This window comes from Clytia hemisphaerica, unplaced genomic scaffold (genome assembly GCF_902728285.1).
Source record: "Clytia hemisphaerica strain Z4C2 unplaced genomic scaffold, Clytia hemisphaerica genome assembly, whole genome shotgun sequence".
NCBI lineage: Eukaryota > Metazoa > Cnidaria > Hydrozoa > Leptothecata > Clytiidae > Clytia > Clytia hemisphaerica.
In genome coordinates this window covers 1892120-1912694 of record NW_027103562.1, presented here as the reverse complement: position 1 = coordinate 1912694, position 20575 = coordinate 1892120, and the positions used below count along the sequence as shown (strand labels likewise).

The window sequence follows — 20575 nt, the reverse complement described above, 5'->3', positions numbered from 1 at the left end:
ACGAGCAACCAAATTTCATGTCGAAACACACATATTCTTTAAAAGTAAGCCCTCCTGAGCAAAAAATACATCTATCTCATAAAGAAATTGAGTAATTTGACTAAGAACATTGATGTATGCTTATTAATAGTGATTCTTATAGATAAACATGCGTTTTTTGAGCCAACAAATTTTTTTTGCAAAAATCTGCTTAAGCCATCTTTTACCTACGATGGTACCCTGCTTTCATGCAAAAAATCAGAAAAAATTAACGACCTGATTTTTCACAAAGCCCAAAAAACCCGTTTTTTAGGCCGTTTTTTGGCCCAAATTTGCCCAAAAAACTTTTTTTTGAAAATCGGGCTCCGTCACATTCGAGGGTTTATAGTTATGCATCTTTGTGCAAAAAATCAGAAAAAACTAACGAGCCAATCATGAGGAAAGCTAATAACGAACGAACGAACGAACAGATGAACGGACAAAGGTTAATTTACAGGACCTCCACCGGGGTAGGTCCAAAAAAATTGGAAGACGGGGGTTCGGTACGACTTTTCAGAAAAATCAAAATAATCTTGTGTCAACGTTTTAGAGAGAACTACAAATACTTGGTTAATGATTTTTGGTATGTAGAGGCACTTTAGGACAAAGAATGGAATGAGCGAAATTTTCTTTTGAAAAATCCAAAATCCGGGGGTAAAAGTAAAAAAAACAGTTTTTTCAAAAAATTTTCGCTCATTCCACAGCCCTCATAGATGTGCAAATACCCTGAAAAAAATCAGACCAATCGGACAACTAGATCCTCAGATTTTTCCGTCACAGTGATTGCAAACCCCCAGATTTGCGTTTTGAGAAATCGTGCTTTTAAAACATAAATCGCGGTTAAATGAAAAAATTATAGTTTTCAATAGGGATTTTTTTATGATTTGAGCCTTTAAGGGAGTTTTCTACATTATTTCAAATAAAAAAGAGATTAAAAAGTATTTACAGTGAAAATTTTGGCCAATTTGAGTGGCATTTTGATCATTTCCAGAAAACCGTAAAACTTTTTGTCACCACGAAAACCACCCCGAAATGTAAATAACAATGTCCACATTCATTTTAAGACTATTTTGGACTATTCCTATCAGCAGGGATTAAAAACTAAGTCAATTAAGTTAAAATATTCATTCAAAAAGCTCTGGAACTGAAGACTCATTATCGTGTTACCATAGTATAAGAAAGCCGCGGCTGGAATATGTACCGCATTGTCTTTTCAGTTAATTGCTGTTCCATCTCTGTCTCCGAGCTTTATAAGAACATCAAGATTGTTAGTTTATTATTGGTAGATAGTTTTTGAAATTTTTCTCTTATTTTCCTTCACAAGAAGATTTTTTATTTCTAGATATCTTTGAATCTGTACCCAATGAAACACTTGAACTGATTGTGGACATATTTTAGGGGTATTTTGTGGAAACGATAGTTTTTCGCCAAAATTAAAATTATAAGAACTATATTTAAGATAACAACTTTCCTGTCAGTTTGAATGATAAATTTTGAAGGTGCTGGCTTGAAATTTTCACAGAATTATCTTGATGTACTATTTCATTGATTTCTAGAAAGATTTCACTGAAATATTGTGAAGGCATTTCGAGGCACTTTATTAATTTTTGAGTTCTTTCAACCCAGCCATTTTGTGCTTGTTTAAATTTCTTATTGTTAATCTTTCCTGCACAATGATATTATAATGCACGTGTATTATCAAGGGCATATCATTAATGTCTAAAACGCACTGCGAAGTAAGTATTAACGACAAACTAATAAAGTTTACCATTAAAGATTACTACTTATTTCTTGATCAACAAATAATCATCAAATACGACAGAGATAGAACAGTAGAAATTCAGATGTTATCATTCCAGCCGCGGCTTTCTTATCGATCGCCTGAGGGCGATTTTAACAGTGTAGATATACAAGTCAAATCTCGTTTTTGAAATCGAAACTAAATGTTTGACTCGCTTACCTTTATAAACTCATTAGTTTCCTTACATTTTGTCTGAATAGGAGAGATTTTAAAATTTTTTCAGGCTATATCCCATCCCCTTCCTCAAAGTGTAACTTTTTTCTCTAGGGTCTACGCTTTACTTTTGCTTTCATCATGTGTTATGTACTGACAAATAATAGCAAAAGTTGCAGATCAAATAAAATGTATAACAGCCTTAAGTAGTCTATTGTATTCATCACTTTTGTATGGTTTATGACGTCATTCCCCTATCATTTCAATGTTCGTCTCATTTATCCATGTTCATTATGCCACATTATGCTTAGAGCTGTTAAATTGATTTACTTTAAGCGAGACAATAATTTCACAGCTGTTTTAAAACGCATGCGTAAACATTTTGTTTTTTACTACAACGATTTTGATAGTAAAATAAGTGTCCTGAATTGAAATTGCATGGACTTTGTAATAAAACAACAATAAACCAGCTGCGCAGGAAGGTCAGCCCAATAAGCTTAAAACGATTAGAAGGAAGTACAATCAAGAAACCTAATTCGTTGTTAAAGTCAAAGAGATTGAAAAGCTCATTTTGGCTGAAACTTCAGACGAAAAAATGTTAAACACAAAGTTTGATTTGTCCAATAGTGGACATGGGATAGCTGTTATGGAATTTCACCTTTGTGAGGGGGGTACTAGGTTTACGAGGTGACGGGTGTCCGAGCCGAAAGTCGACCTTTGAGAGACAAAATTTTGATGATTTTGGGACCCTTTGAGAGACTTTCTTAAAATTTTGGTAGATTTTTTCCAAATTTCGGTTTGATTTTCACCAAATTTTGGTCAAAACTTCTGGAAATCGTGTCCTTTTTAGAGAAAAATTTTCGATTTTCGTGATTTTGGGACCCTTTTAGAGACTAACTTATGAATTTGTACCCCTCTGAGAGACTTTTGAGGCCTGAAAAAAGGTACCCTTATGGTTCGCATCCATTTTGCCTAAGTAAACTCCCCGGGAAATTTCACACCTAAATCTGTTCGTTAGAATGTCTTAAACCTGTTCGTTATTCTCTGAGAAAGTATATCCGAGGCAGTCGCTTTAGATGTTCACTGTTCACTGCAGCTTTCGTCACATTTGTCAGATTGATTTAAATGACGTGTTGAACTAAGTAGGCCCCTAGTATAATGTGAATGAGTGCATTTTATATTGAGGAAGCTGCGTCGAAAATTCCGTCCAGTTTCGATAACTCAATCAAAAGTTATGATGATTCCAAGTTTCTGTTAACGTTACGCCACACTTTGTGGACGTTTATTCTCTGCTTTTTGCTTACACACAAAAACTCTCTCCAGACAAGAAAGCCTCAAAACCAATCATAAAAAACTTTCTTTTATACTCTCTATTTATTTACAATGCATTAGCTTCTTTCAATTTATTGAATGAACAAAAATTTTCATTCATTTTACTACTTTCTTCTTTTATATAGTGTCTTCTATATATTAATAGCCGTAGTCTGTATGTCAGTTTGTTTTTTGTTGGTTTGTTGGTTTGTTTTTTGTGTGTCACTTTCGTTTTCGCAAGCAATGTTCTTTTAAAAGATGACTTTTGCTTCTTGCTCCACAAATGTGTTAAATCAGATTCGCGCCTTTTTAAAAATCAGGGGGTAAGTTTTCTTGAAAAATCAAATCTTTTCCGTATTCACCCGCACAAGTTGAGCACCCGTCCTCTCTAATATGATTTTGATTGGTTCTTAGAAAAACTTAAAAACATGATAGGGGGTCATATTGGACTCTATTCTAATGGGGTTTGCTGACTGTATCCACCAAGATGCGGAACAACACAACACCCGTCACAACTGTGCTAATTTCTTATTTTCATAATTTACATACCTTCACTTCCATTTAATTTTTGCTGGAGCTGGCTGGATTAACTAAAAGTTAACTAATAACCTTTGCCTTGATAGAGAGAATTGGGAATGGTTTTGGATAAAAAAATGACTGGCATACCAGGTCAAAATTAAGTGTTTCTTCGAGCTATGTTCAAAGTATGAGTATGTTATTATTTGTTTTTATATCCTAGGTAGCTCATGTTTATAGCAGGCCAGATAAATAATATGTGTATTAAAAATTTTACTCAGTCATGTGCAGAGTAAAAATCCTTCCCAAAAATGAGCCAAGATAATCGAAATGTCCTGATTGATGATGATGAAGGGGTGCCTGCTGGGAGGGGTAGAAGAACTGCTGCTGAAAATGCGCGTAGGAGAAGGGCAATAGAAACTCCTCAGGAAGCTCAACAGCGAAGAGCAAGGAATGCTCAAAGAATGAGAACTGTGCGTGCTAATGAAAATGAACAGCAGACTCAGCAGCGCAGACAACTTGCTTTAGAGCGGGTTAGGAATAGGCATGCTAATGAAAATGAGCAGCAGAGGCAGGAGCGCAGACAACTTGAAAATGAGCAAACTAGGGACAGGCGTGCAAATGAAAATGAGCAGCAGACGCAGGAGCGCAGACAAATTGAATTAGAGCGAGCTAGGGACAGGCGTGCAAATGAAAATGAGCAGCAGACGCAGGAGCGCAGACAAGTTGAATTAGAGCAAGCTAGGGACAGGCGTGCAAATGAAAATGATCAGCAGACGCAGGAGCGCAGACAAGTTGAATTAGAGCGAGCTAGGGACAGGCGTGCAAATGAAAATGAGCAGCAAACGCAGGAGCGCAGACAAGTTGAATTAGAGCGAGCTAGGGACAGGCGTGCAAATGAAAATGAGCAGCAGACGCAGGAGCGCAGACAAGTTGAATTAGAGCGAGCTAGGGACAGGCGTGCAAATGAAAATGAGCAGCAGACGCAGGAGCGCAGACAAGTTGAATTGGAGCAAGCTAGGGACAGGCGTGCAAATGAAAATGAGCAGCAGACGCAGGAGCGCAGACAAGTTGAATTAGAGCGAGCTAGAGATAGGCGTGCAAATGAAAATGAAGGACAACAGCATAGGCGAAGGAATATTAATGCTCAAATTCAAAGGAATAGGCGTGCAAATGAAAATATTGAGCAAAGGCGTCAAAGGAGGCAAGCAAATGTAGAGCGAAACAGAAATATTCGTGAAAACGAAAATGAGGCACAGATTGCACATAGGCGTAGAGGGGATAATGCCCGGCACCGCAGACCAAGGCGCTTGAATTTAGCTCACATTGGTAACCCCCTTCCTGATGAACACTATTTAGGAGCTTTTAACCATGTTTGTGAGTTTTGTGGGGCCTTGAAATTTGAAAAAGAAGATGAATTCAAGTGTTGCTCTAAAGGCAAAGTTTCCCTGCCTCAATTAGAACCTTTTCCACCTCAACTTCAACATCTTTTCACTGATGATTCAAATGAGGCCAAGGAGTTTCGAAAAAAAATTCGTATTTACAATAACACTTTTGCTTTTGGGTCTTTTTCTGCCAACTTGAGACCTCCTCCAGGCATTGGTCCTCCAACATTTAGAATTTGTGGACAAATTTGTCATCGCTACGGTACTCTTTTTCCTAACGAAGAACAACCACAATATGCTCAATTGTATATCATTGAAGCTGCACAAGCTTTAGATTTGAGAATGCAGAATCCATCTGCAGTTGATTGTAATAGGGCCACTATGGCTTTAATTCAGGATGTTCTTGAAACAGTAAATCCTTATGCTGCTTCTTTTAAGCACATGAAACAGGTTGAACAAGAGGAACAAAATCGTGCTATAGCTGAAAACCGTCCAGTTTCTAGGATAACCATGGTAATGAGAGAGGGGCACGATCAAAGGCGTGGCAATGCGCCCTTGCATGAAGAGGTGGCTGCCATCTTCACAGGAGAAGATGGTGCTCCACCAGCTGGTAGGAATATTGTTGTCTATCCACGAAACCATCATTTGCAAAGTATACCATCAACATCTAGCGTAGTTGATCCATATATCTATCCATTACTTTTTCCAAGAGGTGATCTGGGCTGGGATATGAATATGCCTCACGTAGCTGAGAGGGCAACAAGGACCAGGAATCATGTGACACAACTTGAGCATTATGTTTATCGGTTAGCTATCCGAAGGGGGTTCTCTGCACTCCATTTGTCAGGTAGGCTATTTCAGCAATTTTTGGTGGATGCTTACACAAAAGTTGAAGGTTCAAGGTTGGACTTTCTTCGTCACAATCAGCAACAATTAAGGGCCGAATGTTATCAAGGTTTAGTTGACCATCTTGAAAATGCTGCAGAACAAAGAAACTTGAATGCAGGTCATGTTATTGTTTTGCCTTCAACCTTTTCAGGGTCTCCCAGAGCCATGCACCAGCTTTACTTGGATGCAATGGCTGTAGTTTCTAAGCATGGAAAGCCAGATGCCTTCTTGACTTTCACGTGTAATCCTAGATGGCGTGAGGTAACTGAGAACTTACTTCCCAATCAGAAAGCGCACGACAGGCCTGATTTACTTACTCGGGTGTTTCGCATGAAGTTATTTGCCATGAAAAAGGAAATAATGCAGGATGGTATTCTTGGAATGGTTGTTGCCCGTGTTGATGTGATTGAGTTCCAAAAGCGTGGTCTTCCCCATGCACATATTTTGATTCATTTTGCAGCTGAATTTAAGTTGAGAAATGCAGATGATATTGACCGCTTGATTTGTGCACAGCTCCCTGATCCAGAAACTGAACCTGAGCTTTACGAGATCATCAAGTCCAACATGATTCATGGACCATGTGGTGCTTTGAATGACCGTAGCCCGTGTATGATTGAAGGTAGTTGCTCAAAAGGTTTTCCAAAATCTTTTAACGATGAAACGGTTATGAATGTGGATGGCTATCCTTCTTATCATAGACCTGACAATGGCCGTACTGTTAGAGTAAGGAATCTTGATCTTGATAATAGATGGGTCGTGCCATATTGTCCTTATTTGTGCAAAAAATATAATGCTCACATTAACTTGGAAGCCTGTGTTTCCATTAAAGCTGTCAAATATCTTTACAAATACATCTACAAAGGCCATGACACAGCCCATATTGAGATTGCAGAGAGAATAGATCATGATGAGATTAGAACTTTTCTTGATGCACGGTATGTTTCTGCTCCAGAAGCATGTTGGCGTTTATTCGCTTTTCCTATGCACACTCAGAGTCATACTGTTATCAGGTTGGCGGTACATTTACCTAACTTTCAGCGTGTTTATTTTAGGGAAGGCGAAGAAGAAAATGCAGCTGATAGAGCTGGCAATAATGAGACTATGTTGACTGCTTGGTTTTTGCTGAACCAAAATGATCCTACTGCCAGGCAAATTCTATATCCTGACATTCCCTATGACTACGTCTTTATCAAATCTAGAAATGGTAACAAGTGGAAAGTAAGAGAGCGAGGCCATGGAACAGTAATCAGTCGGATGTATAATGCAGGTATACGTGAAGGTGAAAGATATTTTCTAAGAGTTTTGTTGTTACACGTTCCAGGTGCTACATCCTTTGAATACTTGAAAACTTTTGACGGGGAAGTCTATCCAACTTTCAGAGAGGCATGTTTAGCAAGGGGTCTTTTAGCTGATGATAATATCTGGGTTGAGACTTTGAATGAAGTAGTTCATGTTGCCACACCAGTCAGAATTCGAAGAACGTTTTGCACCATCCTCATTCATGGTGAGCCAAATAACCCGGCAGAGCTATGGGAGAGTTTTAAGGAGCACATGATACAAGACTTCTTACGCCACCATAGTGAATTGCAAGCTGAGCAAATGACTTTATCTAACATTGCAAACATGCTCCATCAATTTGGAAAGTCTTTACAAGATTTCAATCTGCCTGATTTTGATATAGAGATTGTTCAGGAACAACCAAATGCTGCTGCTAATCGAGCGGAAGCCGACCGTGTTAGGCCATCCTTGAATGAGGCTCAAACCACTATAGCTGATGCTGTCATTAACGCTCTTTCAAATAATGATTTCAACTCTGCTAAGCTGTTTTTTATTGATGGTCCTGGTGGTTGCGGTAAAACGTACACCTACAACTACATTATAAAGGAGGCCAGAGCTCAATCTTTCACTGTTTCCACCTCCTCCTGGACAGGTATTGCTGCAACACTTCTTGATGGGGGGAAGACGTGCCACAGTCTTTTCAAGTTGCCGGTACCTGTTAATGATGGTTCTACATGTAGTGTGAAACCCAATAGTACCCATGCAGAATTTTTGAGGAATCAAGATATTTTTATCTTCGACGAAGCATCAATGATCCCCAAACATGCTCTTGAAGCTGTAGATAGAATGTTGAGGGATATTTGTAACAGTGGCGTACCATTTGCTGGAAAAGTTGTTTTGTTAGGTGGCGACTTTCGACAAACCCTTCCGGTCGTAAAAAGAGGAAGTCCAGCCCAGGTTGTTGAAAGTTGCTTGAAAAGAAGTCCTCTTTGGCCTCTAGCACAAGTATTTCATTTGAATCAAAACATGCGGACACGTATCGGGGAGCAAGAATTTTCCAACTTTCTTTTGCGATTGGGTGAGGGTGCTTTGCCAATGAAAGCTCACGAACCATATCTAGGGTGCATCGAAATTCCAGAACAATGTGTGCTCCCTAAAGACTCTGATCTGATTCAACAAATCTTTGGAAATTTTGCAGATGGTGAGGACCTAACAAAACGGGTGATTTTAACTCCAACAAATGAAGAAGCCTTGGAAATCAATGAAAAAATTTTGCAACGTCAGACGGGGGATGTCTGTACTTATTTCAGTTTTGATTCGGTGGTTGCTGATACACAGGAGGAAGTCGATCTTTATCCTCAAGAGTTTCTAAACTCTATTACCCCAAGTGGAATGCCTAGACACAAGTTAAATCTTAAAGTGGGGTCTGTGGTAATGTTACTTCGTAATTTGTCCCTGAAAGATGGTCTTTGTAATGGAACGCGTCTCAAGGTGTGTAATTTACAAGACAATGTCATTGATGCAGAAATTCTTACTGGTTTTTTTGCTGGTCAAAGAACTTTGATTCCCAGGATCACATTTTGTCCCAACGACACAAATTTACCATTTCAACTGAAGAGGGTCCAGTTTCCACTACGGCTATCTTATGCTGTTACAATCAATAAAAGCCAGGGGCAAACTTATGAAAAAGTTGGTATATTTTTGCGTCGACCATGTTTCTCACACGGACAACTGTATGTTGCTTTTTCTCGCACACGTGCATTCAACTGTGTTAAAGTTCAAATTTGTAATTCATTCCAACAAGGGTATGCTAGACGCAAATGCTATACAAAAAATGTTGTATACCCTCAGATTCTTTGATTTTATTTTACCTCCTACTTTATTTTTCATGATCTACTTAGGATGTAAACGGAATAATAACTACTTGAACAAAGAAAATTTGATTGGCTAATGATTTTTTCATTTCAATCGTTTGTTGAGTTTTTCTATAATGAGATTGTGTTTTTGTATATAATTTAGTATCTTTAGTAGCTTTTCTTAATCGTGTTGTCTTTCACATAATTTTTGATGGGATTGGGCAGGGTATTGATAAGAAATTGCCATTGTTTGTGCAAATACAATTTTGATGACATTAACGGTTAAACAATTCTTATGAAGAGATGAAACTTGCTTTGTTACTGCCTTACATTCAATCACTTGCCACCGTCATCGAGTTGTCAATGTTTGGAAAGAAGACAGCTTTGCACCAACCTTACTTGAGACCCCCATTCTATATGGGAGACAAACCATTTAATATGGTTTGTTTATGGCAATTGCATTTACCAACCTGCTCAAGATTCATGTCAACAAGTTCCATCACTACCCAAGTTTGACTGGAGAACCTTCAATGAGATCCCCATTCCATATGGGAGACAAACCACTTCAAATGGTTTGTTTTTGGAATTCATCTGCGACTGAACCACGATGTTCTCTGACACAAGCAGTATAAACGAATCTCGTTTTGCATGTTTCATCTTCCCACTTTTAAAAACTGAATTCATATCCATCCCTTTGCAATTAGCACAACCAATGACGATTTCTTATCCCAGGGCTTGATTAATGATGATTTGCTATAAAACTGAAATTAAGCCTTGGTAATGTTCAAACCTTAACTCAATTTGCATTATTTTGTTTACTTATTATTGATTCGTTTTATTATTAATAGCAGTAGTCTGGTGTTGCTCTAAAGGAAAATTTTCCTTGCCTCAATTAGACCCGTGTTGATGACTTATCAAACTCTGTTTTTGTATTTTATGTGTTATGTCTGTAGCATTTCTTTTAAGTGAAAATAAAGAATATTAATCAATTAAAGATGGGCAACAACACATCAACTCAAGCAATACAGCCAAGACAGAAAGATGTGGCGTGCCAGTCCCCTAGGTTGGAGCCAAAAATGAGGGACATGGCAACTCAAACTGAAGGTGGCCCAATTATTAATGAAGTTGATGATACCAGTAAGCAATTATTATTTATTTTTACCCCGTTTATTTTCTTCCTACCTTTCATGTGCGTTTGCCAGCCTATGAATTAAAACTTTAGATATGTCACTATAATAAAAGAAACTTCCACTTTTCTTCAACCTTTAGCTCGAACAATTCTTGGGCTGGTGCTAAAGTCTAAAGAGGAGCTAAAAAAATTGGTTCAAATAGAAAAACGGAGAGAAAGTGGTAAGTGATTTTTTTCTTTTCCTAACCCTTAGATGACATTGCAAACAACTCTGACATACAAAACTTTGCACTGTTTCAGAACAATGCTGAGCCTGACATTACTAATTTCGAGCAATTTAGGGGTAAAGGTGGTAAAATTTGAGTATAACGTCTAAAAATTCCTTAATTACACCCTATAAATAAGAACAGAATAAGAACAAATAAATAAGAACAGCCAAGCCTCAGCAAAATTTTACTGGTTTTTATAAAAAAAAGTGTATATGTGTCTTTATAGTATTTTATTTTTGCGAAACCAAAAGCAGCCAAAAAGATCTGGTGTCTTACATTTGTTCTCACAACTGATGACTAAAATCTTTCTCTTTAAGTGAATGGATTCAAGGCACGGACTAATTCTGCGTCATCTTCATCATCTTCTTCGTCAAGATATAGTCCTTACACCAAGATAAGGCCAAACGACCGTTAATTGCCGAGCATGATTTCCTTCGGTTGCTGTTGCTGTTGCTTCTTTTTGTAAAACTTATATTTATTTTTGGATTTTATTATTTATTTTTGGATTTTATTATTTATTTTTGATTTTTATAATAAAAAGACATTTTTAATTTTGTACATATACTCCCAATAACAAAGATATTACTAATTGCGTTTCGACAAAATGATGTTGTTAATGTTATCTAAATACTTTAATTGGATAAAATTCAAAAATTTCACGGAGACTTAATTTCGCGGGTGGCACTATTGGGAGGCTATATTTCTCGATTGTGTGACTTTTACTGTCAAGTCATGCATTTTGGTTGTTGAAATACACATTATTTGCGCCTCTTCGATGCAAGTAAACATTCAAATAGTATTTATTTGACATATTTTGAGTTTTGTTTAGAAATATTTCGCGGATTAGGCGAAAAAACACAACATTCAATCCATTTAGAAAAAAACCAGGGATATCAGGGGTGGGTTCACTTTTTCTTACCTGAGATAGGTTTGAGATTCGGATCTAGCACTTTAAATCTATGCTTTAGATGCGTTCAGCTACAGCTTAACCGGCGTGCGACGCCGGGTACCGGCTAGTTTATTATATTCTCATATTATGCGCAAATCGTAATAAATGAAGTGACGTGTTTCTTTTCTCTTCCAATAGAAAATATTTTTCGCGCCAAAGTTTTACCGATAGCTTGTTTTCCGAAAATAATCCGAAATCGGATTTAAAAAATAAGTCCAAATGCGCTGCGGATGCTGCTGCTGGAAAAAAAATCGAGGAACCGATTTGAAGGGTCACCGGGGCTGACCAATAAGAAAATTTAAAGAGGTAAGGGTCACTCGACCATTTTACTCGACTTTATAATTTCGTCTTGATGCTCTAATCTTGCCATAGTTTATCAGAGACAGATCCGCATCGCAGGGTGTAAGGTAATAAGCCATCAACCTTGCTCTTCTACGAATAAACGAAAAAATGGACAAAGTGAAAATTATTTTCTTAGTGAACACTACATAAGGTTCTTTCTCCGATGATTTTGTCGGAAATAAGCGATCGCCAACAGTGTGTTTGAAACACGCTGACCTAGTACTATGTGTTACAAAGCACTTTCACTTTCACTTACATGCCATCGCTGAAAGCATATTGAAACCGCCACAATTTAATCCCACACAGTTGAAAAAGTAATTTGAAGATGATTGTGTTGTTTTCTAAGAGATTCCTGGCAAAAAAAGCATTAAAATAGCACCCAAAAAAGAATAAACAAGCAAACATAAGTTCTACATACCTTTGGCGCACTACACAACAACCGACCGTGCTCTTAATCAAAAGAAATCACAAGTTACATTGTGATTAAATATTCCTTAGAGCTTTACAAACCTCCTTGTATAATAAGAGAACCATAAAACATCATATACAGCAACAAATGTGGATGAAACACTCAGCAAAAGTCAGTGTAAGTCAGTAAGCTTCATCCTCCAAAAACCATCGTTAAAATTCGAGGGCGGTCATTGTGTACAAATTTGAAAACTGAATATGGGTACACCAAGCGACTTCAAACCTTCTAGAAATGTCTCTAGCGACTTGAAGACGACCCGTAAAGATTTTCAAACCGTTTGAGCTGCTAGAGAAAGTAGAATTGCAGTTTTACTAACGGGCGGGAAACAGGGCGTCCATCGGCGAAGTATTAAAAGCTTAAAGGTAGGTATTTTAAAACCTAAAATTTTCTGCTTATTCTTTACTTTTATGAATTGAAATTTTCAGAGGTTGTTCCAGAGAAGTTATACTTGACTTTAAGCCAAAAAAAACAAAAACCCATTGTGACCATTAAACAATCATTCAGAACACAAATAGTAACGATCTATTAAAATTAGTCGTTTGTTTCTTATAAATAAAACGTTTAGAAACCAAAATATCATGCCCTTGAAATATTCTTTCATGTTCAAGACTTTGTGAGCAAAAATACATATCTCATCAAAAAATTCAGATTCTTATAGATAAAGATGCGTTTTTTAAGCTGAAAAATTCTTTTTTAACCAAAAATCTGCTTGAGCCATCTTTTACCTATTTTCATGCAAAAAGTCAGAAAAAACAATGATCCAATATTTCACAAAGTCCAAAAAACCCTTTTTTTAGCCGTTTTTTAGCTGAAATTTACCCCAAATTTTTTTTCTCCAAAAATCGGGTTCCGACACATTCGAGGGTTTATAGTTATGCATCTTTGTGCAAACAATCATAAAGAATGAAAAAGCCAATCTCGAGAAAAGCTAATACCTAAGTAATTGATAATGTGCTTATAAAAAATATCGAATTTGGCCAGTTTTTTTATAAAAACACGCCAAGCAACCAAAATTTCATGTCTAAACACACATATTCTTTAAGAGTAAGCCCTCATGAGCAAAAAAAAACATCTATCTCATAAAAGAATTGACTAAGAACATTGAACCTTGTATGCTTATTAAAGAAAAATTGCAAAAATTATTTTTTTCTCTAAAATACTCAATTTTTGGCCTAAAATCACTCAAAACGGCTGAAAAACACCAAAAAATTAATTAATTAAGTTCCCTTACCTACACCCCCTTCGCCGCCGCCCACCCCGCCCTGAGGAGACTCTCAACTATCCAATAGACTATAAACGAGCTTCTAGCTCCTTTACCTATGATGGTACCCTACTTTCATGCAAAAAATCAGAAAAAATTAATGATTCAATTTTTCACAAAGTCTAAGAAACCCGTTTTTAGCCGTTTTTTGGCCCAAACCCCCCCCCCCCCCCAATTTTTTTTTTCGAAAATCGGGCCTCGTCACATTCGAGGGTTTATATTTATGCATGTTTGTGTAAAAAATCAGAAAAAACTAATGAGCCAATATCGAGAAAAGCTGGTAACTAACGAACGAACGAACGAACGAACGAGCGGACGAGCGGACGAACGAATATACAACGGTTAACTAATAGGACTTCCACGGGAGTAGGTCCAGAAACGAACCGTTGAGACAATATCAAGTTTTCCGCGTAGTAAGATTACAGTTTGGTATCATTTGCAGCCCGTGCTTGCTTGGAGCCACTGAACAGCATAACATCAAGCAAGCAGACATGTCAGCATCCGATAAGATCAAGAACAACAGTTACATCGACAGCAAAACCAATCCAATTCTATCAAAACACTAAAACTTTATATCAAGACACATCCATAAGTCAACGAGTAGTTCAAACTAGAAAAAGATAAACTTGTAAAAGTATTAGATGTTCCTTCCTGGCGCGTTGGGTATAAAAGATTTTTTTAATGCTCATTATGTTATATATTTCCCAATTTTATACAATTTTAGCACTGTAAATAACCATTGCTCCGGCAAAAGACAATTTTTTGCTAATAAAACTTTATCATTTCCTTTAAAAAAAATATGTAAGAATGCAAGTGTTCGTCATTGGCAGCCCTTTTGTCTGTGAATTCTTTTTTAACTTGTGGATTTTGTGAAAATTTGGAAGAGTTTGTGTCTCATGAATACCTCTAAAATGTATTCTAAAAGGGTCACTTTTTAAAAACATTTAAGTTCACACGATCCATGACTTAGTGTAAGGTACGGAGGGGCAGAATATCTTAAGGTTGACGTCATCATGACTTTCCACAATTTCTCAGTTTAAAGCCTGAAAAGCCTGGTATTCGAATGATTGTATTAAATTTTTAAAGAACACATATTGGTAATATAAATATTCAAAAATTTTAGGAGGGGATCTAATTTATATTTAGTAAGTAATGGTTTATTTCATGTTGACGAAAAGGTAGCAACAAAGGCTAATAAAAGCCAACGCTACTTTACAATTAAAAAAGACTAATGTTTTGTTGGCAGCTCATCGTCGCTGCTACTGAGGCTAGATATTGACAGCTTTTGCTTGGCAAAGTTTTTGTTTGTTTTTATCAAGTGAAGGTTGTCTGTTCTGGGACTTCCTCTCACACGCCAAATGAAATCACCATCACATTCAGAGTTCCATTTTTTAGCTTTTTCGCACATCTCTTTGATTTTTCTTCTTTCATTGATGGTGAAATCATCAGTGATGCTTAGATGATATCCAAACTTTTTTAAGGCTTTAAGGTTGCTCATGATTCTTTTTTCTTCTTCACTTTGCAAGGTCATCTTTATCGGACGATTTTTCTTCGGCCCATTTTCATGTTCGAACCCAATACGATGTTGATGCGTTAGTTTGATGTCGCGGATGCCGATATCTTTGAGCAGATCCTCAATTTCCTTTTTGTCCTCTTCTTGATCTTCTTCTTTCGTGTCTTCAGCTTGTTCACAGAGTCCATGAATTATGATGTTTTTTCTTCTTGATTCGATGTCTCGTCTTTCTCTCCTCTCCTCTTCTTTTTGTTCCACAACAACAGATTTAAGATTTTCCTTGTGTGCTTTGGTTATATCAGCGTAGGTTTTACGGGATGACTCTTTCATAAAATCTTTTGTCTGTTGTATCTCTTCTTTTATCATTTTCCTTGTTTTGGCTTCTAGGTCGCTCATCTTTTGTGTTAGCGTTGTTTCGATGTCGTTGTTGATGACTTCTCGGTTTTTGGTCAGTAGTTTTTTGAGTTTTTTGATTTCGTCGTCTTTTTTAGCAATCTGCTCTTGCATCATATGGTACTTGTTTTCTCCGATTTTACTTCTTAAGGATCTCGTTATTCGCACACAATTGTGACATACATATTGATTATTGTACCTGTTAGCGAATATTTGCAGTTGGTAAAGTGGCAACTGTGTGCATTCGTAATGTACCATACGTTGGTAGCTACGGCATTTGAGTCGATTTTGATCTTCATCATCAATACACGTAACAAGGGTGCATGTTGTGTTTGCTGCTTCAATTGGTGGGTCTTGGGTGTTTTTATCGCGATTTTTGTTCATATTTAGCGAATTTCGATGCTTCTTTGAGTTTCCACCATTTTTTTGAAAGCGATGCAGAACACGTCTTGACTATTTGACGTCAAATAAAAAACTTTATGCCTGGCACTCAAGTCTAGGTTTACGCAGAGGTACGAGAAAGGTCAAAGAAACTAAACATAATTCCATTTTCTACTAAAATTTCGTAGAACTAGCGACTAGCGTCAATGTAATGACTTCGAAAATTTGAGCCCCCACAAAAACGAAGTCGCTGCACGCTTACTAGGCCTGTAGATTTAGAACGCCATAGAATGAAATGGAACTCTCAATTGATATAAGTTCGATATATGTTAACTCTATTAACACAACCAAGAAACAAACACCTCAGTCTTACACCAACTTGAAATGATAACACACAAACTTTGGGTGATGATATTCAAAGATACTGACAACAAAAAACTTCAAGGCATTGAAATTCCCAGGTACGTCGATTGTGACGCATCAAAGAAAGCATACAAACTACAATTTATAGACGAACGGTGAAACGAAAGATAAAGTTGCACCTATAGAAACGAAAAAAGTTAAAGAAAACCAAAACCGGAAGCTGGATGACAAAGGATGAGGAGATGTCAGATGATGGCAGCCCTCATTGGAATAACAGCTCTGCACTTCATCGCAAACGAACTAAGTATCAAGAACAAAGTGAAACTTTGGGCAGAAACATAATGACGATGTGTTTGTTCGAGTAAGACGAACTGATTAAAGCAGACGGTATCAAAGTCCGGTACCGTCCCTACACCTACATTCGATACAGTGCCGTAGACACAAATTATATTTTAGGGGGGCCCTATATGTTTAGTATCTAATGGTTGGGGCCGAGGGGCCAGGAACATTTTTGGACTTTATACCCTCCAGATTGGCAAAAACTACCTCTCCGAAAGTCAATTTTCAGAAAAAAGTAAGTAGAAATTGCGTGCATATTAGTATATTTTCAAATCATAAGACTGTCTTCTTACATAATTAGTGCGTTAGTTAGTTATTTCGTTCTGTGGCACGCGTCGGCTCGTAAAAGTGGTAAAAGGAGGGAAGAGATTAAGCAAAGAAATCAAATAAGTAACTATACAGACAACGTTGACGAAATTTACATCTTCTTCTTTTTTTTTATTTGGGGGGGGGGGCAGCCCCCCCAGCCCCCCGGTGGCTACGGCACTGCGATACTAACATTCATCTTACAACAAACTGCATTGAGTTTCTGATTTTTCGATAAGCAGGTAACTGTCTTGGTTAACGGCAAAAATTGTGAACATTTTTAGTTCCTTGAAAGCATTTTTTTTGGAGAAAAGCTCATTCAATCAACTTGGATAATAATAAATACAAAACCTACCTTTTGCGTCTATCTCATTTTGACTGTATACTATCCAGTTCTCAAGCCCGCCATGATATACAATGACGCGGACACAATAGGTTCTTTTGTTCGACAATCCATTTACTACGATGGTTTTAAATTCAGCATCGATGCTGTTTTCAGCTAGAAGAAACCAGTTTTCTTTAGCACACGTGACAAGTTTCCATTCCTCCTCGTCTTTATCTGATTCGTGTTGCAGACGTTCAATCCGTTCAATTTTGTTGAATTCAATTATGTCCAAGGGCAGTATGATTTCTACACGATCTTTGTTAACCTTCTTCACATAAAGTCTAAATAAACAGATGTTGGTGGATCATTAGGTCCAATCACTATAGATATTTTACAAGCAAGTAGCTGTCACTAGGGAGCTTGAGCTTGCATTGCCTGGAGGAGTTATTGAAAGATTCCCTTACAGTGCAGTTTTTGAACTTTGCAAAATGAAGTATTAAAAAGGTAAATGAATACAGTATATGGCCCCCAATATGTAGGTGGCCCCCAATATGTAGGTTTTAATTCTAATGAAGATTCTGATCTGTAGATTAGTCAAAATGAAATGATTTTTGATTATTTTGGTAGGTTAGTATTTCTTCTTCAAGAAAAACATGTTTTGATGATCTAAAACATATTTGGTGTAGCTAAATTACTTAAATTATGAAGATGGAGTATAGGATGCTTTCTACACCCAAGAACCATCCAAAAATCCAGATGTTTTTATATCTTGAGATGTTGAATAAAAGATATGGCATCTTTAAGTCAACCAACATTGTGGGGGCCCTTGAATTAGCATAAACAGAATCGAAATTCTAATGATGGGTAATAGCTAAAACCTGTGGAATTCTTTTGCTACCAACTTAACTTCATAGTTTGAAACAGAAAATCAACTTCATATACAATAATATTTGCTTAATCAGCAAAATCGGGAAAAATATCGTTTTCGTCGAAAATATAAGAGAAAAATAACTTTAAAGCCTCATATCTTTGGACTGAGCCAAGTTTTAATTCTGAATTTTTTACAGCGTAATCCATACCCAAATAACGATTATTTCCAAAAGAAAATGGTTTTCAAAAATCCAATCAAAACGTCATTTCATTTAAACAGTCATTATCAAAATTTCAAAATGTTCGGTTTTGACTTTGCATTATCGAAAATCCTGAAATCCTTTATCAAAATTACCAAATTTTACATCAGTCAGTTGGAAAATTTATAGGTTTTTCACTCTAACATCACTGGACGATACAGTTTGATTTTAGGTAGACCTACATTTTGGGGGCTACAAACCTATATTTTAACGACCAAGGGATACTGTGAACATTTTATCTAGCAAATTTATACTCATCATCTTTCAAATTATACTTCAAGACTGTGGTCAAAAATTGATACTTGTACCTCAGATATATCTGGAGAGATTGCAAAAATTCCTGACCTACACATTGGGGGCCATGAAAAAAAGCTATCTGTCTTCAAGCGACTGAAAAATATTGTTCAAGTTGAAACTTTGGGAAAAGAACTTTTGTGAAAAACAGTAGAGATGCTGAAGTTTTAAAAGCAGAAAAAGTTTTGTAAAATATCTTTTCCTGCGGATTTGAGAGAGCTTTCAAATTCAACCTACATACATAGTGTCCTCCCCCCCCCCCCTTTTTAAAGGGGGAGGGATTTTTTTTTCAGAAAATAGGAAAGGGGGGGGCAAAATGGTTTTCAAAAATCTAGGGGGGGTAATCAAAAGGGGGGGGGAGAAAAAATGGCCCCAAAAAGTCTAGGGGGGAGAAAAAATCTGGGGACATTATTTTTTTCTACTGTGGAAAAATATTTTTTCTACTCTCTGTAGCTAACTTTGTCTAAACTAACATCTAATAAATATACATGCTTGAATTCATACTCATTTCACTCTGTGGAAACTTTTTTTCAATTTTTCATTGGATATATAACAGAGATAACGTGAATAGAAGCATCAAGAGCAAAAATTGAAAAAAAAAATTTCTAGGGTGGGGAAATTTTTTTTCAAATCTCAGGGGGGGATTTAAAAGGGGGGGAGAGGGATTTAAAAGGGGGGGGAGAGGGATTTTTTTCCATTTTCTAGGGGGGGGAACCAACCTACTAGGACACTATGACATATTGGGTCAGACAAAAGAATACGTTATTTGCAGTGCACTCCATCGAAAGTACACCCATCAGTGCATTTCGTGGTTCTTTAAAAAAAACTACCCTTAAGACTACCCCGTACATGTTAGCCTCCCACTTCAACATTCAAGTATATTCCAGATCAAGAAGCCCTACATGGCGATTAAGTCGAGAAGATTTAATCAATGGTCTGTCTCTTTAAAAAAATTGTCCCTTTCAAAATAAAGGTAACAAAAAATACAAACCTTTCTTTGAAAAAATCGTCAATATGATGAGTTTCTCCGCGAATTTTAATTGTATTAATCACCGCGATTTCTGAAAAGTGAAAAGTAATAGGTAAAGTAAAATAAAATAACCAGTTATGTTGCAAGGTCAGTCCAAAGTTTTGAACCATAAATATTTTTAGTTTAGTAATGATAAGAAGTCTAGCCTTGATGAAAAAGTCTCGCACGTTTTAAAAGCTCATTTGGAATAAACTCATATGATAACTTCCGTACATAGTGTTCACCATTAGTGCAAAAAAGTGTAAACTGGGAAACTATTTTCCAACGTCTCCACATGGAAAACACCAGTTGGAAAGTTGGAAAGCTCAGCGCTTGACTGACCAATAATCTAGCCAAAGTATTTTAGGCGAGAAATAAGTTTTGGAATTCGGAGAATTGCCTTTAGGCATCTTTAAACTCATTCCCTCGGTACTTTCACAAAGCAAGGGAAGAAATTTTGGTGGAAAAAAGCCTTAGCGATTATTGTGAATTTCGGGCCAAATAGGGCTCATTTGCAAAAGCTTCTTCCCCTAAAGTAGAAAAACATCAAGAATAATTAATAAAACTTGAAAATTACAGAAAAAGTAGAAAAATCTCCTTAACGAAATTATTTTTGCAAGAGCCTACCTGTGGATTCAAGTTCAACAACAACCAAGTCTTCGTTTTTCTTCAGATGAGAGACCAAAGCACGGAATTGCAAAGAACCCTTTGTTTTGAATTTCAAGCTGCAATCTTCACCTGGGACATTTTCTAACGCCTTTTTGGGTAATTCTAGCCATTTGAAGGAGCCGGTTATGCAGAGTTCAATTTTCTTTATCCGATCACGAATCTGAGCCTCGTAATATTCTCTTTTGAACTTTAAGATGTAGCTTTTGCGTTTTTTCACAACACTTAATC

The 20575-nt window shown here is 36.9% G+C and overlaps 1 protein-coding gene and 1 long non-coding RNA gene across 2 annotated transcripts in view; one reads left to right on the top strand and one right to left on the bottom strand.

Annotated features, from left to right (window-relative positions):
* The window catches only part of LOC136800699 (uncharacterized), a 164801-nt gene that overhangs the window by 42224 nt on the left and 102002 nt on the right, over positions 1–20575 (top strand). The gene's annotated exons all lie outside the window — the stretch shown is intronic.
* The window catches only part of LOC136800698 (uncharacterized), a 52359-nt gene that overhangs the window by 19911 nt on the left and 11873 nt on the right, over positions 1–20575 (bottom strand). Inside the window, exons 7-9 of the mRNA XM_067057354.1 lie at positions 20306–20574; positions 19661–19730; positions 17276–17586 (exon numbers count right to left, since the gene is read on the bottom strand). Of these exons, the coding sequence (XP_066913455.1) occupies positions 17276–17586; positions 19661–19730; positions 20306–20574 (650 nt within the window). The remainder of the gene's footprint in view (positions 1–17275; positions 17587–19660; positions 19731–20305; position 20575) is intronic.